The sequence below is a fragment of the Euprymna scolopes genome, chromosome 2 (genome assembly GCF_053919585.1).
Source record: "Euprymna scolopes isolate OS-2025 chromosome 2, ASM5391958v1, whole genome shotgun sequence".
In the NCBI taxonomy this organism is placed as follows: Eukaryota; Metazoa; Mollusca; class Cephalopoda; order Sepiida; family Sepiolidae; genus Euprymna; species Euprymna scolopes.
In genome coordinates, this window is record NC_136483.1 from 28,037,095 (window position 1) to 28,062,703 (window position 25,609).

At 34.1% G+C, this 25,609-nt stretch overlaps 1 protein-coding gene across 1 annotated transcript in view; it reads left to right on the plus strand.

Moving 5' to 3' along the window:
• Nucleotides 1-25,609, plus strand: part of LOC145241459 (uncharacterized) — a 51,249-nt gene that overhangs the window by 17,465 nt on the left and 8,175 nt on the right. Inside the window, exon 4 of the mRNA XM_080104441.1 lies at nucleotides 25,092-25,243. Coding sequence (XP_079960567.1) covers nucleotides 25,092-25,243 — 152 coding nt within the window. The remainder of the gene's footprint in view (nucleotides 1-25,091; nucleotides 25,244-25,609) is intronic.

The window sequence follows — 25,609 nt, forward strand, 5'->3', positions numbered from 1 at the left end:
GTCTTGTTTTCAGTTCCCTTTTTGTATACCCCTTTCTCTTCTTTCGGGTGATTAGAGTTGCTGGGTTGTCGTATTCTTCTATTGCGTTGTCCAGTGTGTTACCACTGAAATTTTCACCGAGCTTTGTAGTTGACGTCTGATGAGGAAAACATTTGGTGTGATGTTCATTCACAATTTTTATTTTTGGGTCAGAAGAACATTTGATATGTTGGCCTATGCTTACCACTGAAGCTCGGTATGCGTGGCTTATTTCAGTGAGGCCTAAACCACATTCTTTCCGTGGTAGGCAAAGCCTGTCCATGCACTGATGTTTGTAAATGACATTATGAAAGGCCAGCATTTTCCAAGTTTTTACGTCAAGGCTATTGATGCAGTTTTGTGGCCAATTGATTATGCCAAATCTTTAGAGCTGGCATCTTTTCTTTCTCCTTGTTCTCCTCTTTGATGGTGTCCAGTTGTTTTCTTTATGTACTTTAGTGTCCTCAAAGTGTGGCCTCCAGAAGTTTTCAACTTCTTGTGTTGGTGGGGAGCTCACCTTTATTTCTTCTTTAACGAGGCTCCTATAGACAATTCCTGGGTTTGTTGCATAAAGTTTATTAATCCTTTTTGCTTCAAAGTTTTTGGTTTTATTTTTTATTTGTGCAGCTAAAGCTTTTATCTTAACCTGATGTTCTGTCATCTAAGCTCTTAGCTGTGCTTGGTCTTGGAGGGAATAATAAGTTTTCAACTTATTGACCTTCTTATTTAGTTTTTTGCCTGGGTTTCACAGGATAGGAATGCATATATATGGGCAGTTTCCTTTCGGAGTCTGTCTATTTTCTGTTGGCGTTTACGTTTCCAGGCTGGGTTATATGATGTTTCCTCTTTTGGGTAAGAGTTTTAATTGAATAAACCATGCTGCCCCGTATGTTGTATGATTTATTTCACTCAATGGTACGTTAATCAGGATGATTCTTTCGAGAGCATCGTTTACTTTTGAGACAAGCACCTTAAAGGTTTTATTCATACTAATTTTTACCAATCTGGGCCGATCTTTAACAACTAGACGTCGTTCTATTTCTATCTGCCCGTGTTTAAATTGTATTGGGTCTGTTGGGAGTGATTCCTCTGTGTCTCTCTGCATGTGTCCGCTAACACCTTTTACTCTATGATACATAGACATTAGTGGTTGTGGGAGAAACGATAATTTACCCACATATAATAGAATACGATCATCATATTTCTAGGTTTTCCTATGACAGAGTTTCATAATCATGTCTCAAAGAAAATCAAACATATATATAAAAGATAAAAGATTGGCTTTGTGCAGCTAGTTATCATAATATATTTTTATCACCCCCACATATATATATATATATATGTATATATATATATATATATATATATATATATATATATATATATATATATATATATAGTTATTTCCACAGTCAAGCAACATCGCAACTCATACAAGCCATAAAAGCCAACAAACCGAAAGTCTAACACTCGAGTTTCGCCCTCTGTTTGGCTGATCAGTTAAACACATAACTTACCCAAATATAATAGAATAAGATGACCATATTTATAGGTTTTCCTATTAAAGGGTTTTATAATCATGTCTCAAAGAAAATCAAAAAGATATGCAAGATTGGCTTTGTGCAGCTATTTAATATAATGTATTTGTATCACACACACACAAACACACACACACAAACACACACACACACACACACACATATATATATATATATATTTATATATATAGTTATTTCCACAGTCAAGCAACGTCACAACTCATACAAGCCATAAAAGCCAACAAACAGAAAGTCTAAGACTCGAGTTTCGTCCTCAATTTGACCCATCAGTTAAACACACCCGAAATAAGGATACTCTGCCACTTTATGAACCGCGCCACACACAAGAAAGTCTATAAACAACACAATGACTATTAACTAACACTAGCATACAAGATATTCAGGGTTTGAATCCTTAGATCAGATGTGTTTAACTGATGAACCCAAATGAGAGCGAAACTCGAGTCTTAGACTTCCGGCTTGTTGACTTTCATGGCTTGTGTGAGTTGTGATGTTGCTTGACTATCGAAATAATTATATGATCTTTCACATTCGGAAAAAATATATATGTTGTGACCTTGAATGTCGGAAAATAATTAAAACAACACGATAGTATATTTACAAGAATGCACTTATAAAAGTATAAAATAGTATGTTAGTCTGTGTCCAACACTGTGGATATGACTGTCCCCTGTCTCTGTCACATTTAATTGTAACTATATTTATAGCGACTAGAAAAGTAAAATATGGTAAAAACATCATATCATAAAAACACATTTTAGCGTTGCTCCATATGGAGTCAACAACTTTTTCTTTTCGTGTTGACGTGATATCTTTATTTTTTTTTTAATTTCCTTTCGGGTATTTGCTTTTTAGAAATAACTTGTGCGATTCTTTTACAGTATCTCAATATTTATTTTTCATTAAATTTATATTTCTCTTATCAGTAAACTTTGGCGCTTTCGCCATATAGAACATATTTCGATGTTTTCCCAATAAACCCGGCTTCTCAAAACGATTTGTTGTTTCTGAATATTTTGAAAAACATATTTTCTTTTATTTCAAAACATCCTTTTGTAAAATTTATTTTACTTTCGAACTTATGAGAAAAAAAACAGTATGTCGGAAATCGTTTCCATTTCTTTTTTTTTTTTTGTGAACATAGTTTCCACTATAAAATGCAAGATGGAACCGTGTTATTCAGGATAATCGTATACACTTGTAGAATATCCGAAATATCATTATCTATTACAAGGCTTCTTTTTTGATTCACAAGTAACTTATTTCATATGGTAAAAGTTGGGCGATAGGCTGAGTTTTCGTTTTTTCCTTCACGTTTGAACGGCCTGAAATGTCTAACCTTCACTATGTTGGAGTTTCGTCGCACGCAATTTAAACACTTTGCTTATTAAAATGTTATTTGCTTTCAACTTCTTACTGTATTGTTAATAAATATCCAAAGAATACCACAAAAGTATATTTACATAAATCTAACATTCTAATTGTAGACATAAATTTGATCTTTCGTTGCCAGTGTTGTGTGCAACCTAATTCCTCGTCGCCAGAGATGGGTGACATTTCGAAAAAATGTTAGTTCAAATAATCTCTGGTATTTCAATTTCAATAGTGTAGAATACATGTTTAAAATCATCTCCGGTAATAATTAAGATAACATGGGAGTATATATATATATATATATATATATATATCGAATAGTTGCTCATTTGCAGCAAGCAGTTGTATCGGTAGCCATAAGTATTTTGGGCTCTTGTTTATAAGGTGTTCTAAATAATTTACACGTGAAAATGTTCTATATTTTCTTTAATGTCCAACCCAGGCTTTCTCTTTCTTCAAAGGTTAATTTATAGAAACTGCCAGGTTGTTTATACTTAGGATAAATACGCTCTAGTAATTCAAAAACTTTTGAATGGGGATATGTTTTCTAAGGAAGGTCAATTCTCTCTTGCACTAGTCGCTCAAGATCAGATCCTCTCACATTCTTGTCTATTATTAGTATCAGATATATAATTCATAATAATAAAAGAAAACATCTTTATTCTTTTAATTTTAAACCGTAATCCTGAATTCTCCGTTTTAGGTTGCTTTGTAGGTTTAGTAATAATTAGAATATCACCCAAATTGTTGTGGGGAGATACCCACCCTTATAATAACTAAGATGGACTCATCCATTAGCCATATAAGCAGCAAGTATAGACCACTCAATGAGAGCTATCCGGATGTCGTACAGAGACGACTCCCCACGGACTTACTAATCTCGTATCACTAACCCTGTTCTGGATATAAATGTTCTTCGTATTCTCACCAGTTGTCGCGTTTTCCTACTTTCACCTTTCCCGACTCCACTACACAAATCTAAACCGTTATGTATTGCGATACATTTACTGTTTGAAATATAATTGACGTAACATTTACTCCAAACATTAGCCTTTTCTGTAACACTTTAAGTGTATTTATAAAAAAGTAATTTCGAGCATTCTTTGTCCAGTGCTATCTGCGTCGCTAAAGTCAACATTCAATAAAAATTTCATTTATTTAGCTTCGCGAATATTTCTTCTGCATTAGACTGAGTACAATGATTAATTTCTCGGTGCTTGTTAAAATTCCCGGGAAAAATCTACACACACTATCTTATTTTTCTTTTACCTTTTTCTTTATGTAAATCGCACTCCCTTTCCCGACTATATCTAAACCCATGTGGATATTTGTGATTAGATATAACTGATGAATTTGGCATGTTCAACCGTATAAAATTTCCTTAATACCAAACGAATATTTTTGGAATCAATACAATTCGCACATACCGGATTATAAATGTCTCTGTATGGCCTGAAATACAAAACAAATGTAATTTTTTGTCGGGATCATAGTTAAAATTATAACTAGTGTTTTAAAAAATGTTTTAATGGAAACGTATTTAATCCCCTCTTGGATAAGGTTAAAAAAGGAGTCTCTAATAGGTCCGCTTCGTTAATTAGGATCCAAACTCTGTCCCATCACTGCACTTTTGCATCCATGTGCATGTTTTACAAATATTTTAATGAAATGTTTTCTGATGAACTCATTGCACTTGTGCTCCTCAACGTATATATCTCTAACAATCCTGCTTAGCAACAAAATCACACCCCTTCACTGTTGAAGTCCCTAAATGCCAGAAAGCTTTCTACTCTAATAATTTCTTCCCTCGAACAGCTAAGTTTGGGAATTCCCTTCCTGCTACCTACTTCCCTGATCGTACAGATATGCAGACGTCCAAATGTAACATGAACCAACATCTTGTTAATCTTTCTTAGGCGTAGTCCAAATTAGTAGCCCCCTTCATTCAAGTAGCGATTTGCCTAGTTAGCGTAAACGTGAGTAAAAAAAAATCTCTATAATTTTGACCCTGGCCACCTGGATTCGATAATTCGTATGTTGTTTCCGTTCTTTTCATCTGTGTCATCTATTCCATATATTTTCTCCCATCAATAAAATAAACTGACATTTATATATATATATATATATATATATATATATATATATATATATATATATATAATATAAAGCTGAATGTCTGTGTTTGTGTGTGTGTGTTTCTCTGGTCACGAATAGGCTCCGATATGGTTGACTATTTTAAAAAACTGATTAAAACTGATTAGATATAATGATAGAAGATGTATCGAGACACAGGAATGGGTATGTTTGATCTGGCAGAACGGTGGTTCATTAAAATTGTGGGGTCTGCGTTCGCGCCTGGTCGACAAAGTATGGAAATAAAAATTTTTAAAAATGATAAAAAACGTTTTGCAAGTGTTTTTGATATAGATGCACATAAGCATACTTTGATAACTTAAATAGGGATGGTATAATAAAATTGTGGGGTCTGCGTTTGCGCCTGGCCTCCATAGAATGGAAATAGGTACAAACTTTAATAAAGACTTTTCATATCTATCTGCGTAAGTATACTTTGATAATTATGTTTCAGTTTGAAGAAATATGGTATAAAAAATTACGGGGTGTTCGTTCGCGCCTGACCTCCATAGAATGGAAATATGTCACAAAGTTTAACAAGGTTTGTTTTAATATAGATCCACAGAATAATGTGATAAGTGTTTCAGTGTGAACAGGTATGGTATAATAAATTATGGGGTTTATCTATTTTATTTTTACTTTCATCATATTTTGCTTTGGTTTTGATACCCCCAAATTCAATCCAAATTTACAACCCTTTATTTTCATAACCTATCATAGTTTCATAAATCAGAGTCCATTTGCTGTAGGCTGTTTTTGAACCCAGTCAACGACGGGTACTTTTGCTAGTATATATATATATATATATATATATATATATATATATATATATATATAAATCTTATTTACAAAAACGAATGAAAAATTTACAATGAAAAAAAGTTGGTTAGTAAAAAGAACCCCCTCACTAATAAACGTCGCAGGTAGAAAGTTTTGTCTGTCGAAAAGATGTAGGTCCCCCGAAAACTGACTTTATTAAATAAACACCACAAAATGGTCCTATATTATCAACAAAACAACCTACTCGTCACCTAATGGGACCGGGAGTGGGGATTATCGAATCAAAAGGGGGGGAAGGGGGTAGAGAGACAAACTATAAAGGGATTGGGACGATGACAACATGCATACTCTAGCTAAGTTAAAATTCAAACAAAAAAGCCTAACTAGCCTATCCTAGGTTGTTCGATGGGTGTCTATGTTTGTTCAAGCTTCCCAATATTCTAAAAACCTTAGATAATTTTAAAAAAGGAACCGAGATTAGCTCCATTCAATCTACACAGTCACGAAACTTTCACCCACCTGTCGTTGAAATTTGCCGAAGCGAGTTTCACCTTCTCTAGCTTAATTCGCACTTTCAGTCGATATTTGAAAATGAGTTGGGGAGCAGTAAAGGTCTAATTTCCGTAAACCCCCTTCTGTCGCGTCGTCCAAATCACGCCTCTCATAACTGCTAGCAAACACAGAAAAATATAGCGTTCTTCTTTCTTCATCGTCGGTGTCCAGTTGCAGCACGGGGAAATCGAATCCAGTTCAAAAACTACTCGTTCAGCATGCGAACCGTGAAGCCTTCAACTAACTCACACAATGGTCGAACGATAGCGCAGTGGAAGAAAGCATGATCAAGGTCTTCCTCCCAATCTTCACATCGGACACAATTAAAACACAGTAAAACCCGCTGCGTAGAGTCTTTTGCCGACCCAGAGTGCATTCCGAATTACCAGCCAGAGTGATGCCACGCAATTATCGAAGCATCTCAACCCAGGCGCCCAGGGCCATATCAAGCGGAGCTCCTCCTTCGTAAAACCGAATTCCTCAATCTTTTCGTCTCGAACGGATCCCCTCACTAAAGCCCGGTAGAGTGCCTACGAGACAACAGCTGGGTGTCAGAGGCATTCTTTCACTCATAGAAGGAATCTCAAGGCCTGCCGACACTCGCGATAGAAAGGGCACTCGTTTCGGGGCAACGTGTGCCTCCCTCTCAGCCGAATGCACACTCTTCAAAGCCTGAAAGGCTTTCTTAGTGTCTTCTATCAAGCAGACACCATTTCCCTCACTAGGTGTACACATTCGGTCCATGTATATCAGCCTAAGAGTGTGTCTACAAATTTCCACACTAGGCATACCCAGACCGCCTTCAGACGGATGCAGGTAACAGACCTCCCGGCTAACAATGGCTTGCTTTCTGTGCCATAAGAACACGAAAAGAGCACGCACCAGATCAACTAGTAAAGCCTCCGGGAGTGCGAGTACTGATAGACGGTATAGGATTAGGGGGTAGATATGAGAATTGCATACCTCCGCCCAACCCTTCAATGCCAGGTTTATCAAGGCCCACAAATGAGATGTGACCTTGACCGCTTCCAATACTTCCGACTAATTTTTTCCAGCTAGAGGTCGGGGCCAAACCAAACGCCGAGTAGCTTGCAGGGCCCATCAGTCCAGCCAAAGGGTCCCTGAAGGGGCATACCCCTCCAGGCACCAATACGTAAGCCAATAGACTTAACGTAGTTGATTATGGCCCCTGTGACCTTAGCATACCGACTTGTTTCTATGTCGACGACTCTAATCTCGGCACTGTTCGTTACAAGCACAGTCACGTCGTCGACATAGGCGGTATACTTTACCGGAGTAAAGCCGCCAGGCAAAGTAATCCCGCGAAGGACCGGATTCACCCGAAGCTGGCGCAAATATGGCTCAAGCGGCAGCACATATAACATTGGTGATAACGGACAACCTTGACGGATGGATTTTGTTATCATGACGGGCTAGACCTCACCCCATTCACTTCCACCATAGCACCGGGGTTAGCATACAAGAGGCGAATCAAAGAGCGAAACTGGGGACCAAACCCAGCCGAGCGAAGAACAGACTCTAGGTATCGATGGTCTACTCTGTCGAATGCTTTGGACTGATCTAAATTGATCAGCGCGTCTTCTGTGTCGACTTTTTCTAAGATCAAGCGTATCGTGTACAAATTATCTTGAATCGTCCAGCCCTTAACAGAACAAGTCTGTTCGGGACTTATTAGACGATGTAAGACACTCTGCAGACGATTTGCTAAGACCTTGGCCAAAATCTTTAACTCTGTGTTTAACATCGTTAGGGGCCGGAAATTACCTATCCCATCCCCTCCATTTTTATCTTCGTGCAGCAATTTAATGATCCTCCTGGTAAAGTGCTGAGGTATGCAGCCGTTCCTAAATCAGTAGTTAAAAAGTACGGCCAGCAAAGGAATAAAAATGAGCGACAGCCTCAAATAAACCTCATAGGGCATACCATCAATCCCAGGAATCCTGTCTAGCCCGACCTGTTTCAAGGCCTCAAGGACTTCTTCCTCTTTTATGCTACCTTCACACCTAGCCGCTTCGGTCGCCTCAAGGCGAGAAAAGTCGGCTAAATAGGTATCAAACTGTTCAATAGACAGACCAGGTGTTGTATATTAGTTTATATTGGAGGAGATGATATATTAAAACGTGTCATTTGTTATCTAGTGGATGTAAGATATTGTTCTTTTAACATACAGATAATAAACGTATAAATCGTATGTATGTTGTTTAGCTAGGAGGACATGATATTGACGTGTAAAATGAATCATGTTGTATATTTTTACAGTTAATATCTAAGAAGAAGAATATATGCTTCATACCTTTTTTCTTGAAGATTTTTTCTGTATCTTCCCGCTGCTCCGTGAGAACCATGAAGCAATCAGCACCATTCAATTGAGAAATCTGTTCTTATTTGTGAAAATAAATATATATATTTTTATATTCAATTATACATAACACAAATTAAAAATCATTTGGATCTTAAAATTTTAGCATGTAAAAAGACGCCATTTTTAATTGTGTTCAAATGTCAAAACAGATATATGTGTACAGAGAAGAGAAATAAAAGAAATGGAAGGTATTTTAACTTTAAAAAGAGGTGAGTATGTGAAAAAAGAAGCCATTTCTTAAATTTGATTATGCAGTTTTGTAAAAAAAGAAATGAAAAATACGCATATATATAAATATACATAAAAATAAACATACATGCAATATGTACCCGTTTAAAGAGTTTTTTTTGTTAATTAAAACAATGCCAAAAATAGGAGATTTTTAAAAGATAAGAAATAAAACTAATGTGCACAAAAAATAAATAAATAAATAAATAAAAGTCAATTGTAATTTCTGCACACCTATTTTTTTTTTAAATTATTTTGTCGAAAAGTAAAATTACAAAGAAGAGGTTTTTAAAAAAGTGACTTAAAAAAAAATTTTTTTTTTGTTTTATTTCAGCAAAAGTATTAGTTACGCATTAGTAGGTTAAAGTATTAATACAAATAAAATGGATACGGTTTAACGTCTTGTCCAGGACTAATTTTTTTTTGATATATAAAATTTATATACATACAGGGCCGTGAAAAAAAAATCATTCAGTCGAATCCCCCAACAAGTTTTGAGAAAAAACGCTTTAATTTTATTCTTGTTGCGGGTTTCGTGAATACATCAGCCATATTTTGTTCTGATGATATGTAATTCAAAATAATGGATTCCTTTTTCACCTAGTTTTTTTATGAAATGGTATTTTATATCCATATATGCTCAGCTTCCGATGGTTCGTTGTTATGCACAAGTCCTGAGAGGTGACTGGTTTGCAGTAGACAGTTCCACAGAGCAAAATATTTTTACCGTGTCGAGACGGAAAAACATGCGAAATTACTACAGAAAAGGTTTAATATTTATGGAGCAATTCTGGTTTCTGATTGGTTGGTAGCAGAACGTGAATTAATTCGATTCGTCAGTTCCTAGCAGCATCGTTTATAAATAGAATCGCCCGACTGTGTGGGATCATACCCCATTATGAATGAAATTATTGCAACAAATAGTATATTTATTATGCATACACTATTGGTTACATATGTGCATATATGTATCAGTGAAATATCAATTCAGAGAGAATCACCTCCTCAGACCGAAAATAGACTCGAAACTCAATGTTATGCAACCTATATATAATATACATATACCTGCTGTATCCGGCCACGACTCTGTTTATTAAAATATAACTAAAAAATAAAATGACAAAATATATATGCCTTACATTTATGCTGTCAATATTTGTAGATACACAATATTTTGAGGTGTCCCTTTTTGTGCAGATGTAGAGATTGTCTGATTTTTCGACTGTAGAACACGCAGCATATACTTGTCCATGTGAGAAGCATTAATGGTCTAAGTCACACAAATGTAAAAATTGTCCCTGAATCTTGTTAATGGTTATTGCAAATGCCAAGCGAATTGTCAGGTGCAATGTTTTAAGTTGAAATGGTATATTCAATGCACACCCACTGCTTGTTCTTCCTGAGGGTGACAGAGGGCAAAACATGAGGATATAAATATGTATATAAACACGCATTGGAAAATTTCGTATAGTAAAAAATTTAGTCGATTTTCTTTTTGTATGTAAAAAATAAATCGATAGAAATATTGAAAAGAAAACTGTTTAAACAATAAACCAACAAAGTAAGTGGGAGACCAATGGTAATTCAGAATGAAAAAAAAAGAATATACAAATGTTGAAGGATAAGTTAAAAAAATGGAAATAGTTGAGTAAACTGTTGTTTTTTTATTCAAAGAAAATATATTGCTTCCAAATATTATTAATGAGAATATTCGTAAACATTTTAGTGATTTTTCTTTATTGTTGTGATATTCGAAAATAGAAATATGGATTTTCAAGTGAAACCAATATTATCTACTGAATTGTCATATCACAGTAATGAAAATAGCCAAAACTTATGAAAAACGATAAGCGAGAAATTGATGATTAAAGAAATAGTTATTGAACAAAAATTAGAAATTTTAGCTATTTCCCTTGTGTTTACGTCACATGTCACGTGACGAAACAAACATAGCCGAAATCATTTTTTCGTGTAATTATGAAAGACCGAAATAATTGTGACATGAAAATTAGGTAGATAACATTGCTTATGGTTGAAATTGACAAAAAATGTAAGGAGTCATCATGGTTTTTTAAATTAGATATCAACTTTTTGGCTGGCCAATTTCATTACAATTACGCTGTTAAGAAAATAAACATAAAAAATACCCCATCATTAATTAATTATGCAAAAAAGCAAATAAAATGTTCATCTAGTGTTTGAACATTTGAATAACGCTCGGCTGAATCCGGTGATTGCCAGTCGAACCCTAATCATAATTGAAATCTCGAGGATTCAGGTAAAATTCTGCGGGAGTACCATTCTTTTTAATTTCGTCTTTTGTTCAATTTTTGGAGTGGACTCTCAGCGATTTAACCAAAGGGCAAAAAATCAACAATAAAAGAATTTTAATAAGTGCTCAGTTTCTAATACAAATCCTAGTAAATCAATCTCCCTTATTGGAAACACTCAAGGCAAGGACGAAACCAAATTATTACCAGTATGTTTGGAAGACGTTCTATGTTTCTTTCTTTTTTTGTTAATATTTTAAGCAAATTTGACACTCAGCTATTAGATTTGTATGGGCCGCTCGGTTTCTAATATAACGTAAGTAGATCTAGATGTTTATAACTTACGATAAAACTTGTGAAGTATGCACTGTTTTACGGTTGTTGTAAAAATGGAACGGAAATTTAAATTTTGTTCCGTTTAAATATTTTTTAATTGTGCCTCCACAAATTGATGTAACCGAAAGAATAACATTCAACAATTGTACTTTTTATATATAAAAAAAGCGAAAGATAAAAACAAAACAAAACCAATTTTATTAATGAAAGGGAAATAATTTAATTTAAACGAAAAAGTCAGCTTGGTATATGTTTTTTGGTATTTTTTTACATAAACAATGCTTATTAGTAGGTCGTGGCGATACCAAAAGTTCCTTGCTGTGATGTCACGTGACGACGGGCGGTGATTTCTCCAAATAAAAATAGCTACATCGTTACAAAGAAAACCACCTATTTATTAAAGAAAAATCGAGTATAATAGTATAATTGAAAAGAGATATATAAAAACACGCATGAGTTCGGTGCAATTATTATAACAAAATGTCGAAGCAATCCATCCAGTGGTGATCTAGATTATCAATTACGAACATACCAAAAGTTTCATTTATATATATATATAACGCTCATACATTAATTCCATAGCTGATATAACATACTGACCCAAAGGGTCACGGGTAGTCTAGTTTATATATATATATATATATATATATATATATATATATATATATATATATATATATATATATATATATGTGCGTGTGTGTGTGTATATATATATATATGTATATATGTGTGTGTGTCTGGTCACGAATAGGCTCCTATATGGTTGATTATTTAAAAAAAACTTATTACATATAATGATAGAAGATGTATCGAGGATCAGGGATGGGTATGTTTGATCTGGAAGAACGGTTGTTCATAAAAATTGTGGGGGTCTACGTTCGCGCCTGGCCCCCAAAGTATGGAAATAAAAAATGAAAAAAAAAAAAAACGTTTTAAAGGGTTTTTGATATAGATGTACATAAGAATACTTTGATAAGTATGTTTCAACTTAAATAGGGATGGATAATTGAATTGTGGGGGTCTGTGTTCGCGCCTGTACTCCATGGAAATATGGCACAAACTTTAACAAAAACTTTTCATATCTATTTGCGTAAGTGTTATGTTTGACGTTCATCTTCGTCGCTAACTGTTATGTTTGCAGGTTGAACCAAATAACGTATAAGGCAATACAAATGAAGACTCAACAAACAAAGGTAGATCAATAAGAAGTGTATTAGGAAAAGTATATTTACAGTATATTTACATAATGGTTGTCAAGTAAGAGAGTCTTGGCTGGAGAACATATCTGCTCTCGGCTCAGCCTTTGGTTGCTTCTGGTTAACACACACTCAGACTAACCGAGTATTGTTATTTATGTGTAATATTATCCACATATGTAAATGAGTGGGTGCCACCACAACACCCTCCTCTCAAAATTTGAAGTCACACAGATTTGAATATCTTTTTCTCTTGGGATTTAACATTAATGCTTCATTAAACTTTCCTTTTCTACCTGATCTTCGGGGCTAAGGTGTATATTGAGGCGGTTCCAATGAAAAGGATTCGTGTATGATGTCCATGGTTTCCTCCTCTTCGACTGCTGTTGTATAATCACCATCTTGAATGTGGCGTTTTTTTATTTGGTTCAGGTGCCTTTTATGTATATTTTGTGGACCTTTAATCATGTATGTACAATCACCAATGCGTTTATCCACTACTCCACATTCTCAGTAAGAGGTGTTATTCCTGTATATTTGCAAAAACTGTTGCAAAGCTTTTTCCGTTGGTATCCCAATGGATTTTTCAACGCTCGTTTTAACGTGTCCACGAACCTCTCCGCGAGGCCGTTCGAATTTGGATGGTACGGAGTAGTAGTAATATGCTTTACTTGGAACGTGTCACAAAATTCCTTAAAGTCTGTGGATGTGAATTGAGTTCCACTGTCAGTGACCATTGTGTCTGGTACACCAAATCGTGCAAATAACTCGTGTAGGAATCCTATTGAGTTGTTCGCTGTTGGGTTCCTGCAACGCATTACCTAGGCCATTTTGTATAACTATCTACTACAATTAAGTAGTAATTTTCTCCTACTGGGCCAGCGAAGTCCATGTGGATTCTCGACCATAGGTGGTCGGTTTTCGGCCAAGGTTTGTGTACTATAGATGGGGATTTTGCCGCTAACTGGCATCCTTTACATCTATTTATTGTTGTAGCTATGTCGATGTCCATGTTACGCCAGTATACGTAGCTTCTCATTAGAGACTTCATCCGATTTATCCCCGGATGTCCTGTGTGGAAATCTCTCAAAATTCTCTTCTGCAACGTTTTAGGTATTACTACTCTCTCGCTGTATAATAACATATCGATACATATGGAAAAAATTTCCTGAACCTTTTTGTCATTTATAATTTTTTCTTTTATATCATGTATTCATCTTTATCGGCTTCTCTTTTAATGTCCGAGAATGTTACCGGTAGTTCTTTAATGATGTTTGCTACCATATTTTTCACTTCGACATTTGTTCGAATTGCTGCAATCACTGATTCTTCCAAATTATGTTTCTGTGGTATCAGTCTTGAAAGTCCATCCGCATGGCAAATCTTTTTCGATGCTAGATGTTGTATCTGGAAATCATAATTCAGTAGGATCGTACCCCAGCGCAGCAATCTATTTGCGGTGTATACAGGCAATCCTTTTTTTTGATCCGTAGATTGTGACTAATAGTTTATGGTCAGTTACAAGTATGAAATTCCTACCATATAAATATCGGTGGAACGAAGTCACTGCAAAGATTATACTCAACGCTTCTTTTTCAATCTGTGAATACGCCTTCTCTGCTGGAAGCAGCGTTCTCGAAGCGTGAGCTATCGGCTTTCTAGATCAATTAGGCATGATATGTTGAATGTATGTTCCTACGCCGTAGGAACTAGCGTCACTAGCGACGACTATTTTTAATTTTGTGTCATAGTGAGTTAGAAATAATTCAGATGTTAGTTCGCTCTTTATTTTGCCAACAGCACTTTGATATTCTTGGGTCCAGTTCCAAGGTGTGTCCTTTTTTAGCAGCTCATTTAAGGGAGCTTGCAAATTATGCATCCCTTCAATGAAAGATTGGTAATAATTTGCGAGTCCTAAGAAACTCTGCAAGGTTGTTACGTTATTAGGTGCTGGCATGTTTTTTTATTGCCGCAGATGTTTATTTATTAGATGTCCAAGATACTTAATTTCGCTCATACAAAAGTCGCATTTATTTTCTTTTACTTTAAACCCGAATTCTTGTATTCGAGTGAATACTTGTTTTAAATGCTCCTTATGTTCTTCTAGGGATTTGCTCCTGATAACAATGTCGTCCAGGTATGCACATGCGCACTCAATACCACTTAGCATGGTGTCCATCGCTTGTTGAAAAATGGCAGTGGCTACTGTGATGCCAAAGGGCAACCGGTTGTATTTGTACAATCCCTTATGCGTGTTGGTGCATAGTATTTTTGAGCAATTCTCCTCGACCGGTATTTGTAAATACGCGTCGCTCAAGTCTATCTTGGAGAAGATATTACCACCATTCAACTTTATGAATATTTTCTCTGGGCTTGGTAGAGGGTAATTGTAGTCTTGTAATATGGAGTTTAAACCTGTCGAAAAGTCTGCGCACACTATGATTTCATCATTCTTTTTCTTTACATATACGGTGGGGGCTGCCCAGTCGCAGTGTTCTATTTTTGATAGTATGCCTGCCTGTTCCAATCTGTCTAATTCTTTATTAATCTTTTCCAATCCAGCGAACGGAACATTTCGCTTTTTTTCTAAAAATTGGGCTGGTGTTTTCTTTAAGTTCAAACGAGGCCTTAGATTTATTGCAACGACCTAATTTAGTCATGAATACTTCAGGGAATATTTTTTTAATTACTTTTTTATATGTCCTGTTGTTGGAGTAGTACATTCTATTTTTTTACAGAATGTACTGATTGGCTTATCCCACAGCCCAAATTTCTCAATCAAATCTATTCCAAACAGATTTTCGCTATTTTTCAATACGAACATTTTTAATTTCTTCGTAATCCCTTTTAATTTTATCGGAAGGATAACTTCTCCTTCAAATTTTATCTCACCATCAGTTACCGTCCGAGCTGGTTTACTTGTTTTCATCATGGTTAGTTTACCCAACTTTTCCCATGTATTCACGTTTATCATAGAAATATCGGATCCTGAATCCAGTTGTAATTTTATTGGCGTTTTAAATATTTCCCCTTTTATGTATTTTCGCCGACTTTTGTCTAATTTTTAATTTGATTTTGTTTGCTGTACTCTCTTTCTGGTGAAATCTTTATATCTGCCACAATCGCTTTTGTGTCCGACTTTCTTGCAAATGTAGCATTTTTTCTTCTTATAAGGGCAATCTTATTCCCAATGTCTTACAGTTATATCTAGGGAGAGACTTGTTATATTCTTTACTATGATTATAATTATTATATTTGGAATATCTCGTTTCATTTTGGCTGCTTTTATTTGTATAGTTCTTGGATGGTGTGTATGATTTTCTAACCTTTCTTACATATGCCACTCTGGATTCTATCTTTTTTAAATCCTTTTTTTAGTGTAATGACCCTTTCACAATCCTCTGCTAATTTCTGAAGTGTTAAATCTTGCTCATATTCCAGCTTAGACAACACTCGTCTTCGTATTTCTGCATTTTTCGTGGAAACTGACCCTTGTGCGAAGATTAGGCATTTGAAATCTTCTACTGTTAGTTCCGCTAGCTTAAAATTATCACAGTTTTTATTGACAACTGATGCGTATTTGAAATAATCTTGGTTGTCCATCTTCCTTAGATTCATACACAACCATCTCTTATGAAAACGAGATATATTCGGATTGAATAATTCTTTTAGTAATTTTACAGCTTCCATGAAATCTAATTCCGCAGTTTTTTTAGTTAATATATAGTCTACGAATTTACTGTGTTCTGCTACACCCAACTTTCTGAGTAAGAGGCTCACTTTCTGGCTATTTGGCCAACTTTTGCAGTCCAGTTGAAAGACATCCTCGAATCTTGTATAGTATGCTTCAAAATTCTTTTCTTCCCCCGGCACATAATTAAATGTGTCCATACTATTAAAAATAGTTGTATGGGAGAAATTAGCACTGTCGACATTTTCTCGATTATTCTTTAGTAGATCCAGTGTTTTAGCAAAACGTTCATTTTGCCTTTCTTCATGTTCAAATTGTAATTTCTTCTACCTTTCTTCTTGTTTCAGTTGCCATTTCAATAATTTCTCATCTCTTCGTTCATCTTGCTCGGCTTGTGCCTGTTGTTGCGTCTGCAAAAATTGCATTAACATTCTAGATAATTCTTCCATTTTTTTAGTGTATTCTAAAATATAAAATGGCTTGTGTTACAACAAAAATTGTTCAGAGTTCCTGTTTTCAATAATAATAATATCGCTGCTCGAATAATATTTTCTCACTTCGCTAGCGAGTAAAGCTCATCCAATCCCCAAATATAAAAATACTGAGGCTTTTACTGAAACCACGAAATACGATTGACTTTTCCGTTTTAGGCACTTCCTAATAAGTAACAGCAGAACTTAAGTACAACTGTTTCCACAAAAGATAAATTTTTCCAACTCGAGTCACAATTGAAAAAAATAAATGTATGGAGTACATTTAATTCTTTCTTTTGTTTTTTTCCTTACGTGACATTTTACTGTCTTATATCCGTTATCCAGTGACAACTTCAGTTTTTTTAAAAATCTTCCCTTGATTTTAGTTTAACTGTGGTATTATTTAATACCGAAGAGAAAAAAAAATTGGTTTACTAAAAAGTCTTTAGTTGATGTTTTGCTAACGGAGAACAGCAATTAGGAAATCCACTTTTTTTTCGTATGTTACTTTCTTGTACGTTTGCTCTTCATAATTTAGGAACACGAATCTGTTTGTCGTTTTACAAAAAAACAAAAATTCACTTTTACAGTTTGTTGTTTTTCTTTTCAAGATGGATTCCAAGAGAAACGGCGTAAATTGTCGCTTTTGCCACGCTCGAGTTTTTTTTTCTTTTTTTTTCTTTGAGACTAAAATTAGCGGTTTTGGTTTGTCTTTTTTTCCCGACTAGTATTTTAGTAAATACAATACTATTAATCGAGGTTACTTTTTTCCGACTTGAGTCAGACTTCTCTTTAGCGTGAAATCCGTTTTTATGACTATTTCGTTCGTCAAAACTTGTATTCCTTAGAAAGGTCAACCGTTGCGTTGTACTCTTTTCTTTTTAGTGAGTTCTTTCCTTTTCTGCGTCAAACTGTTATATTTGACGTTCATCTTCGTCGTCAACTGTTATATTTGACGTTCATCTTCGTCGCCAAGTGTTATGTTTGCAGGTTGAACCAAATAACGTATAAGGCAATACAAATGAAGACTCAACAAACAAAGGTAGATCAATAAGAAGTGTATTAGGAAAAGTATATTTACAGTATATTTACATAATGGTTTTCAGGTAAGAGAGTCTTGGCTGGAGAACATATCTGCGTTCGGCTCGGCCTTCAGTGGCTTCTGGGTAACACACACTCAGACTAACCGAGTATTGTTATTTATGTGTAATATTATCCACATATGTAAATGAGTGGGTGCCACCATAACAATAAGAAAATCACTAAAATTAATTCCCGGAACACAACAGAGGTGAAAGACAAGATATGATACGAAACCTCATATCTAGAATCTTTATTTCAATTCAAATCCATTGCATGGTTTTGATTCTAGAAAATATCTTTAAATTGTGGTTTAAGCTTTATAGAGTGTCAGCGGAAATAAAAATTCAGTGAATTTTGCTTCATTGCTGCCTCATAACTATGTAGCAAATCCAACGCAATTCAATAAAATTCTTTAAAATAAAATACAATTTGTAATGTTCATTCAATTTCTTTTATTATAGCACGCTACACGTGGTTAAAAAAACAAACAAAAAAAAACGGACGTATTAACAATAATGATGAGAATTCCGTTTTCATTAAACAAAAGTCTTCTTACCCGGGGTATTTATATGTGGGCTGTTTATCGGCCTTATCTAATGACGTATCACTTTGTCATCGCCGTTTCTCGTCGTTGTTTCGTTTCGTCTAATGAAAAGTATTTATGCTTCATGTTCTTTATATCCTTAAATATTTATTCATAGTGGTTGGTTTGGTTGTTTTGTTAAAAGATTTTTTTTTTTACTTTGCAAAACATGGCTAAGTTTTGCAAAGGGAAAGGTAAAAAACAATAACACCAATGTTTTGTGCATTTTGGCCAGGAAGCCGTTATCCTCAAACAGACTAATCTTGTAGTACAATATAAGTATTATCAATTCAGGCCAAAGTCGATTTCAGAGCAATGGTAACTAAGAGCAACTCATAACTGAATGTCTTTACGATCATAATCAGCCCAGGTCACTGATCTAGTTGGCCTTTTCCTCTTGGGTGAAATTCGTGAAATACTCCACAAACAATTCCGATTAGAGGGAGGCCTTTACAAAGACAATGCACTCTTCTTGATTAACTCCACAAATAAAAATTATGAAAAAGCAATTAAATCCGTGCATAAACTTTTAAAAAATTATGGACTTACTATAAAAATTGATCCTAATAAAAAATGGGTAATTTCTTGAATGTAACGTTAAACTCTACTTTTGAACCCTATCATAAACCAAACCAATCTGTACTATATGTTCATAATGAATCAAACCATCCTAGGCCAATATTGAAATCAATAGTCCCTAATGTCTCTTTAAGAATGTCTAAATTATCTTCTAACAAATCTATATTTAATAAAAACACAGAATACTACAATGAGGCCCTTAAAAACTCAGGATACAAAACACGAATTAAATACCAAAATGAAACTGATACAAATTACATAGAAAACTACAACAATGATAATAAACCTAGTAAAAACATAATAACCTATGATATGGCCATGTCAATCCACAAAAGAATTGCAAAGAATGATCAGACCACAGTAAAAAAAAACACATTAAACCACATGCATCAGCCATTAACACAAATAACTCCAACGCCATATCATTAAACGTAAAAACAGACGTAGGGACACCCTATGGTTTAACCCTCCATATAAAAAGCGTTAAAACAGACATAGCCAGAGAATTTTTTAAAATATTAGAAAGTTACTTCAAGGCCCCACATAAATACAGTAAAATTTTTAACAGAAACACGATCAAAATATCTTACGCAACAATGCCAAATCTGCATAAATAATAATTAGTAGCAACAATCAGAAAATTAAGAAAATACAAAATACAAAAATACAAACTATGGTAAGCTGTAACTGTAGAAGAAAAAATACATGTCTTTTACAAGGTACCTGCAAATTAAAAAGTGTAATTTACAGCTGCACAATATAAAAAATCCCAAATGTAAATTCAAATAATAGCAACCATATAAATCCTTTCGCGCATACTAAGACCATCACACCATTAATGAATAAAAACACCCCCATTAACCCATCTAACATTCTAATACAACTAAACATCTTACATAACAATACAACTGTTAATCAAGCTGAAAGCAACTATTACACCTCTCTTAAACAAAATGCGATATACTGTCGTTTTACTTCTGGACTTATAAAACACAGAATCTCCACACATAAACGCTTAAAAAGAAGATCTTTAAAACAAACAGACGACTTTATAAAAATATATTTGGCATCTCAAAGATATGAATATGCCCTTTGATTTAAAATGGAAAACACTAGGCTCTTGAAAAGCATATAAGCCTGGCGACAAATTCTGTAGATTTGAAGCCCTGTCTATATTAAAATTCAATGACAATTTATTCATAATTTTAAACCGAAAGGACGGGATTTTTTCGGTTGTATTCATAAACGTTGGTTGCAATTTGACAGAGATAAACCCCCATAATATAATAAAAATAATCTGATTATTAATCTGATTTTAGCCGTTTATAATTAATCATTTAATAAATATTATTATTATTATTATTATTATTATTATTATTATTATTATTATTATTATTATTATTATTAGTAGTAGTATTTTACTTATTTTATTAGCATTATTTCTATTGCTATTATTATCATCATTATTATAACTATTTTTATTTATTTATTATAATATCACTAGGATTACTATCACTACTATTATTGACGTTATTCATTTTTACTATGTTAAGCATTACAATAAATAAATAAATAAATAAATAATCCCTAAAATAATTAGAAATTATCTACCTTTGATCAATAAAAGTTTTTAAAAATTTCTATTTCATTTTTCAAAAATTTGCAGTTGCCTTCCTTTTTAATTAAAATTTAAATTTTAAATTTAGCGTTCCAACAATAAAGACAGATAAACTGTACATTAGACCAGCGTTTTTAAAGTAATATAAACCATAAGTAATTATTTAAACCGTTCGGAGACAAGATATAACAGCACGTCAAAAGATAGACTGACTGAACTTTTTTTTTCTTTTTTTTTTTACAGTGATACCACTTATCAAGGCCCGGAAGCCACTCAGGGATAAGGGTTATTGCAAGGACATTATGTTAGTGTGGAGATTTGATGAAGTTTTAATTAGGGGAGCGGTTCATTAAGAATTTGTTAACATTGGACTTGAAGACATTTAAGTTGTAGTCCGGAAGGAAGCAGGCAGACGGAACAGAGTTCCACAGGCGTGCAGTTCTAAGAAAGAAGCTTTGTTCATGGAATCCGCGTTTTGATTTAAGCACAGATATAGAGTGGGGGAAATTTTTCACAGTGGATTCAGCTAGACGGGTGTTTTTCGTGAAAGATTGGCGAGGGGGACCAGAGATTGGAGTTCAGACGAGCACCTGCCATGAAAATAACGATAAAACAAGGATAGGCTCGCAACGTCTCTTCTGTGGGAGAGAGGTTGCAGAGTAGAGAAAAGGGCATCCCCCACTAAGCCACGAAGTCTATTTTGTACTCTGTCAAGGCAGGATAGGCTGTTTTTGGCAGCTCCTGCCCAGATATGGCAACAGTATTCCATTCTTGGACGTACTTGGCTTTTATATAGATAGAGAATTGCATCAGTAGTGAGATATCTTCTGGAGCGGTAGAAGGATCCCACCATCTTTCCAGCGACCTTGGCAACAGACTTGATGTACGTGTTCCATTTCAGATCAGGAGTAACGGTCAAACCCAGAAGCTTGTCAAAACAAGGGGCCTCACCCAGACGAGAGCCATCCATCACAATTGATGCCAAATGAGGATCAGAGCGTTGATGAGGTAAGGATAGGAGTTTGGTTTTGGATGCATTAAAGGTAACCAGCCACATCTTCCGCCACTGAACCACGCGCTCGAGATCAGAGGAGAGAGAATCAGAGAGAACTTTGTCATTTACAGCCTTTGATGTGTTGCCGTAGATGGTCGTGTCATCAACATAAATGTCAACGAATGATTTAAGTATGTGTTTAGGGAGGTCATTGATGTAGATCAGGAAGAGAGTTGGGCCCAGGATTGACCCCTGAGGGACTCCAGCATTTATATTGCAGGCCTCCGATTTTTGTCCATCTACCACTACTCTTATGAGCCTATCGGAGAGAAATGATTTAATGATTGAGAAAACATTTCCAGTTATACCGTAGCTGGAAATCTTGTGAAGTAGACCCTTATGCCATACCTTGTCAAAGGCCTTTGATATGTCAAGAGCAATTGCCCTAGAAAGGAAGCCTTTGTCAAGAGATTCACTAATCCTGTGGGATATAACCGTCAGCACATCTGCGGTAGATCTTGCAGAGCGGAAACCATATTGTGTGTCACTAAGAAGGTTATTCCTGCTGAGGTGGTTGACTATTCCTCTATTTAATATGGATTCCAGCAACTTACTCTTAACACACAGGAGACTTATTGGTCTGTACTGAGAATTCTTAAATACAGGGCAAACTGATGAGGTCTTCCAGGGGGTCGGAAAGCACTTCTCCTTAAGGCAGCGCTTAAATAGTTTCGTAAGTATGGGAGCAAGTTCTAGTTGAAGCTTAAAACACATTTTATAATGGAGCTAAGTTCTGGTTGAAGCTTAAAACACATTTTATAATGGAGCTAAGTTCTGGTTGAAGCTTAAAACACATTTTATAATGGAGCTAAGTTCTGGTTGAAGCTTAAAACACATTTTATAATGGAGCTAAATAAGGTATATATATATATATATATATATATATATATATATATATATATATAAAACATTTCTTTTAACCTTATTTCTAATTTCCTATTTTATTTTATGTATCAACATAAACTTAATAACTTCGTTTTCGTTATTTTGTTTTTAAATATTTCCAGGAATATCTGCCTTATTCGCGTAGTCGTGAGTGTAAAATGCTAGTTTTATATTGGTGTCTGTAACTTCTCTCTCCTCTAATTTTGCTGGTGAAGAGACTCCGTTTAAAGTACAAAACTTTTGTTCAAATAATTATCAATATTCATTGTTAATTTCAATAAAATGAACATCGTTTCCGAAACGATCGTACAATCGAGTTGATTTTGTTTTTTTTTTCCTTTTGAAACTGAGTTTTGATTCACAATTATGAACCGTTTTACTCAATATATATATATATATATATATATATATATATATATATATATACATATATATATATATATACATATATATATATATATATATATATATATATATATATATATATATATATATATATATATATATATATATATACTAGCAGCTAGACTCAAAGTTTCCCGGAATTAAATCATGATAACGAATGTTTCATACTCCCATATTTTTATTATCATCGAAATCGGTGTTATTGCCCATTTTCCAATCAAATCGATCGTGTGGGATTCAGAAGAGAAATCCCCATGCATCCCTGCCGTGATTTAACCACAACACATTTTAATTTACATTGCACTGTAGATATCCTACTGTTGGTTTTATAAAATTATTTTTCTATATAATAACTTGAATTAAAGTTTTAAATGAAAATTCGATTATCATGGGTCAATTTTAGTCTAAACAGAAACATTCTTCAACTGTGTCCCTGTTATATTAAAGAACATGTTGATTTTATATGGCCTTTTCAGTTGTGCGCTGATAATGTCTTGAATTTTTGCTTAAGATTCAAACCTCAAGTATCATGGTATAATTGTATTCTTAACAGAAACATTCATTTCGAACGGGCCCCTGTCACATCAAAGAACTTACTGTTGATTTTATATGTAGAACCTTTCTGCTTGTGTGATAATAAAACTTTTTAAGTTCACTTGTGATGTAAGGTTGTGTAAGATGTTAATTTTGGTCAAAATTGCCGTTCCTTCTTTCATTGGATTGTTGCGATTATCGATTATTGATACTTATCGAAGGCATTCTGATACAAAAATTATCTAAAAAAAAAACAAAAACTGCCAGATACATAAAGTACATTTTGTGAAAATTCATAAAAATAGGCCCGGCCATTTCAGAATATGTAGGGACTCTCTCTCTCTCACACACACACACACACACACACACACACACACACACACACACACACACACACACACACACACACACACACAAAATTCTTTCTATATAATAGTAGATAATTGCGTTCAAATATATTATTTCTCTCAAACTGACCAATATGTCTTTCTTTTCTTCTCTATATATTTATACATCTTCAATCTATATATTAGTTATATATTAAAAGTTGAGTTTAACATTGATATAAAAAATACACTTTTCTATTTTAAAAGCGAAGAAATCTTCCTTCTATACAGTGTTGTGAATATACCAGCGACTTCAAAAAGGATCACTAATTTGCATATTTCTTTAAAACCGAACTTGTATTAAATTACTGTTTTTTTTTCTGTTTTCTTATTGGATGATTAGTTTCACTTCACCATTACGCATATTTTTTTACATGAAGCATACTTCCATAGCATTTGGAGTGGCATTCAGAGTATACCGCTATATGTATGCGGTACGTTCTCTATCAAAGTCGACTATCATCGTTTAGTTTACAAACTTGAAACTTGGTATATGGAGGTTTGGAACAAAATCGATTTATATTTTAGCCGGAAAACAGCTGCTAAGGGGTCAAAATTAAAAAAAAAATGAAACTTGGAAGGCATAGTTCGATGTAATGTGTATGCTCTACACATGAGCAAATATACATTTATACGTTTATTTGTATTAATTTGTCAAGTTTTCATATGCATGTGTCGTTAGCTCAGATGGTAACGAATACTAAAGCTATTATTCTAGCTGATAGCACCCAAGTCAGATACTTTTTGAAGTTTTGAAATCACTACTATATATTTAGTACAATGAAATAATGAATAGAGGATTGGCTCTCTAATAATAAATATGAAGTCTGCATGAATTAAAATATCGTATTTAAGCGTATTTTACTACTGGGGAAACGCCTGGTGGTCTGCTAGTATATACATATGCATACATTTCATAGATTAAGCTCAGTGTGTATTAATGGAATTTCATCATTTTAAAATTACAGGTAAAAATGCTTGCAAGAAAAAATAACGAAGATGTTGTTTCTGTGATGTTTAATGGTAAAAATTCGAATAAAGAAAGTTGGTTTTCAGTGTCGGGTGCTTTGGAGTCGCCTTGGAAAGACCTTAAAATTGGGCGTCCATTTCTGAAGTATAAGTAAGTTGAATTTATTATACTTGCAATAATATGATTTTAAAGTTGATCATTTCCGAATATAGAGAGTAACTTAAGTATATTTAACAATAGCTGAATTTTGTTTCTAGTTTTCTCTAAAGTACAACAGTAGATAACTGATTGGTTAAGTTAATTATGCGGTATATGTATATTGACAACTAATAAACGTGAATTATGAAAGCCGACATCATCTCAAATAAATTATGAAACGTTAGAATAACAATAAATGAAAAAATCGTAAAAATAATAGTAGAATATCATTTTTGATATATTATCATCCTTGGCCTTAATAAAAACAAATTATTCAAAATATCTATACCTAGCAACTTTACTCTTGAACTCTTCTTA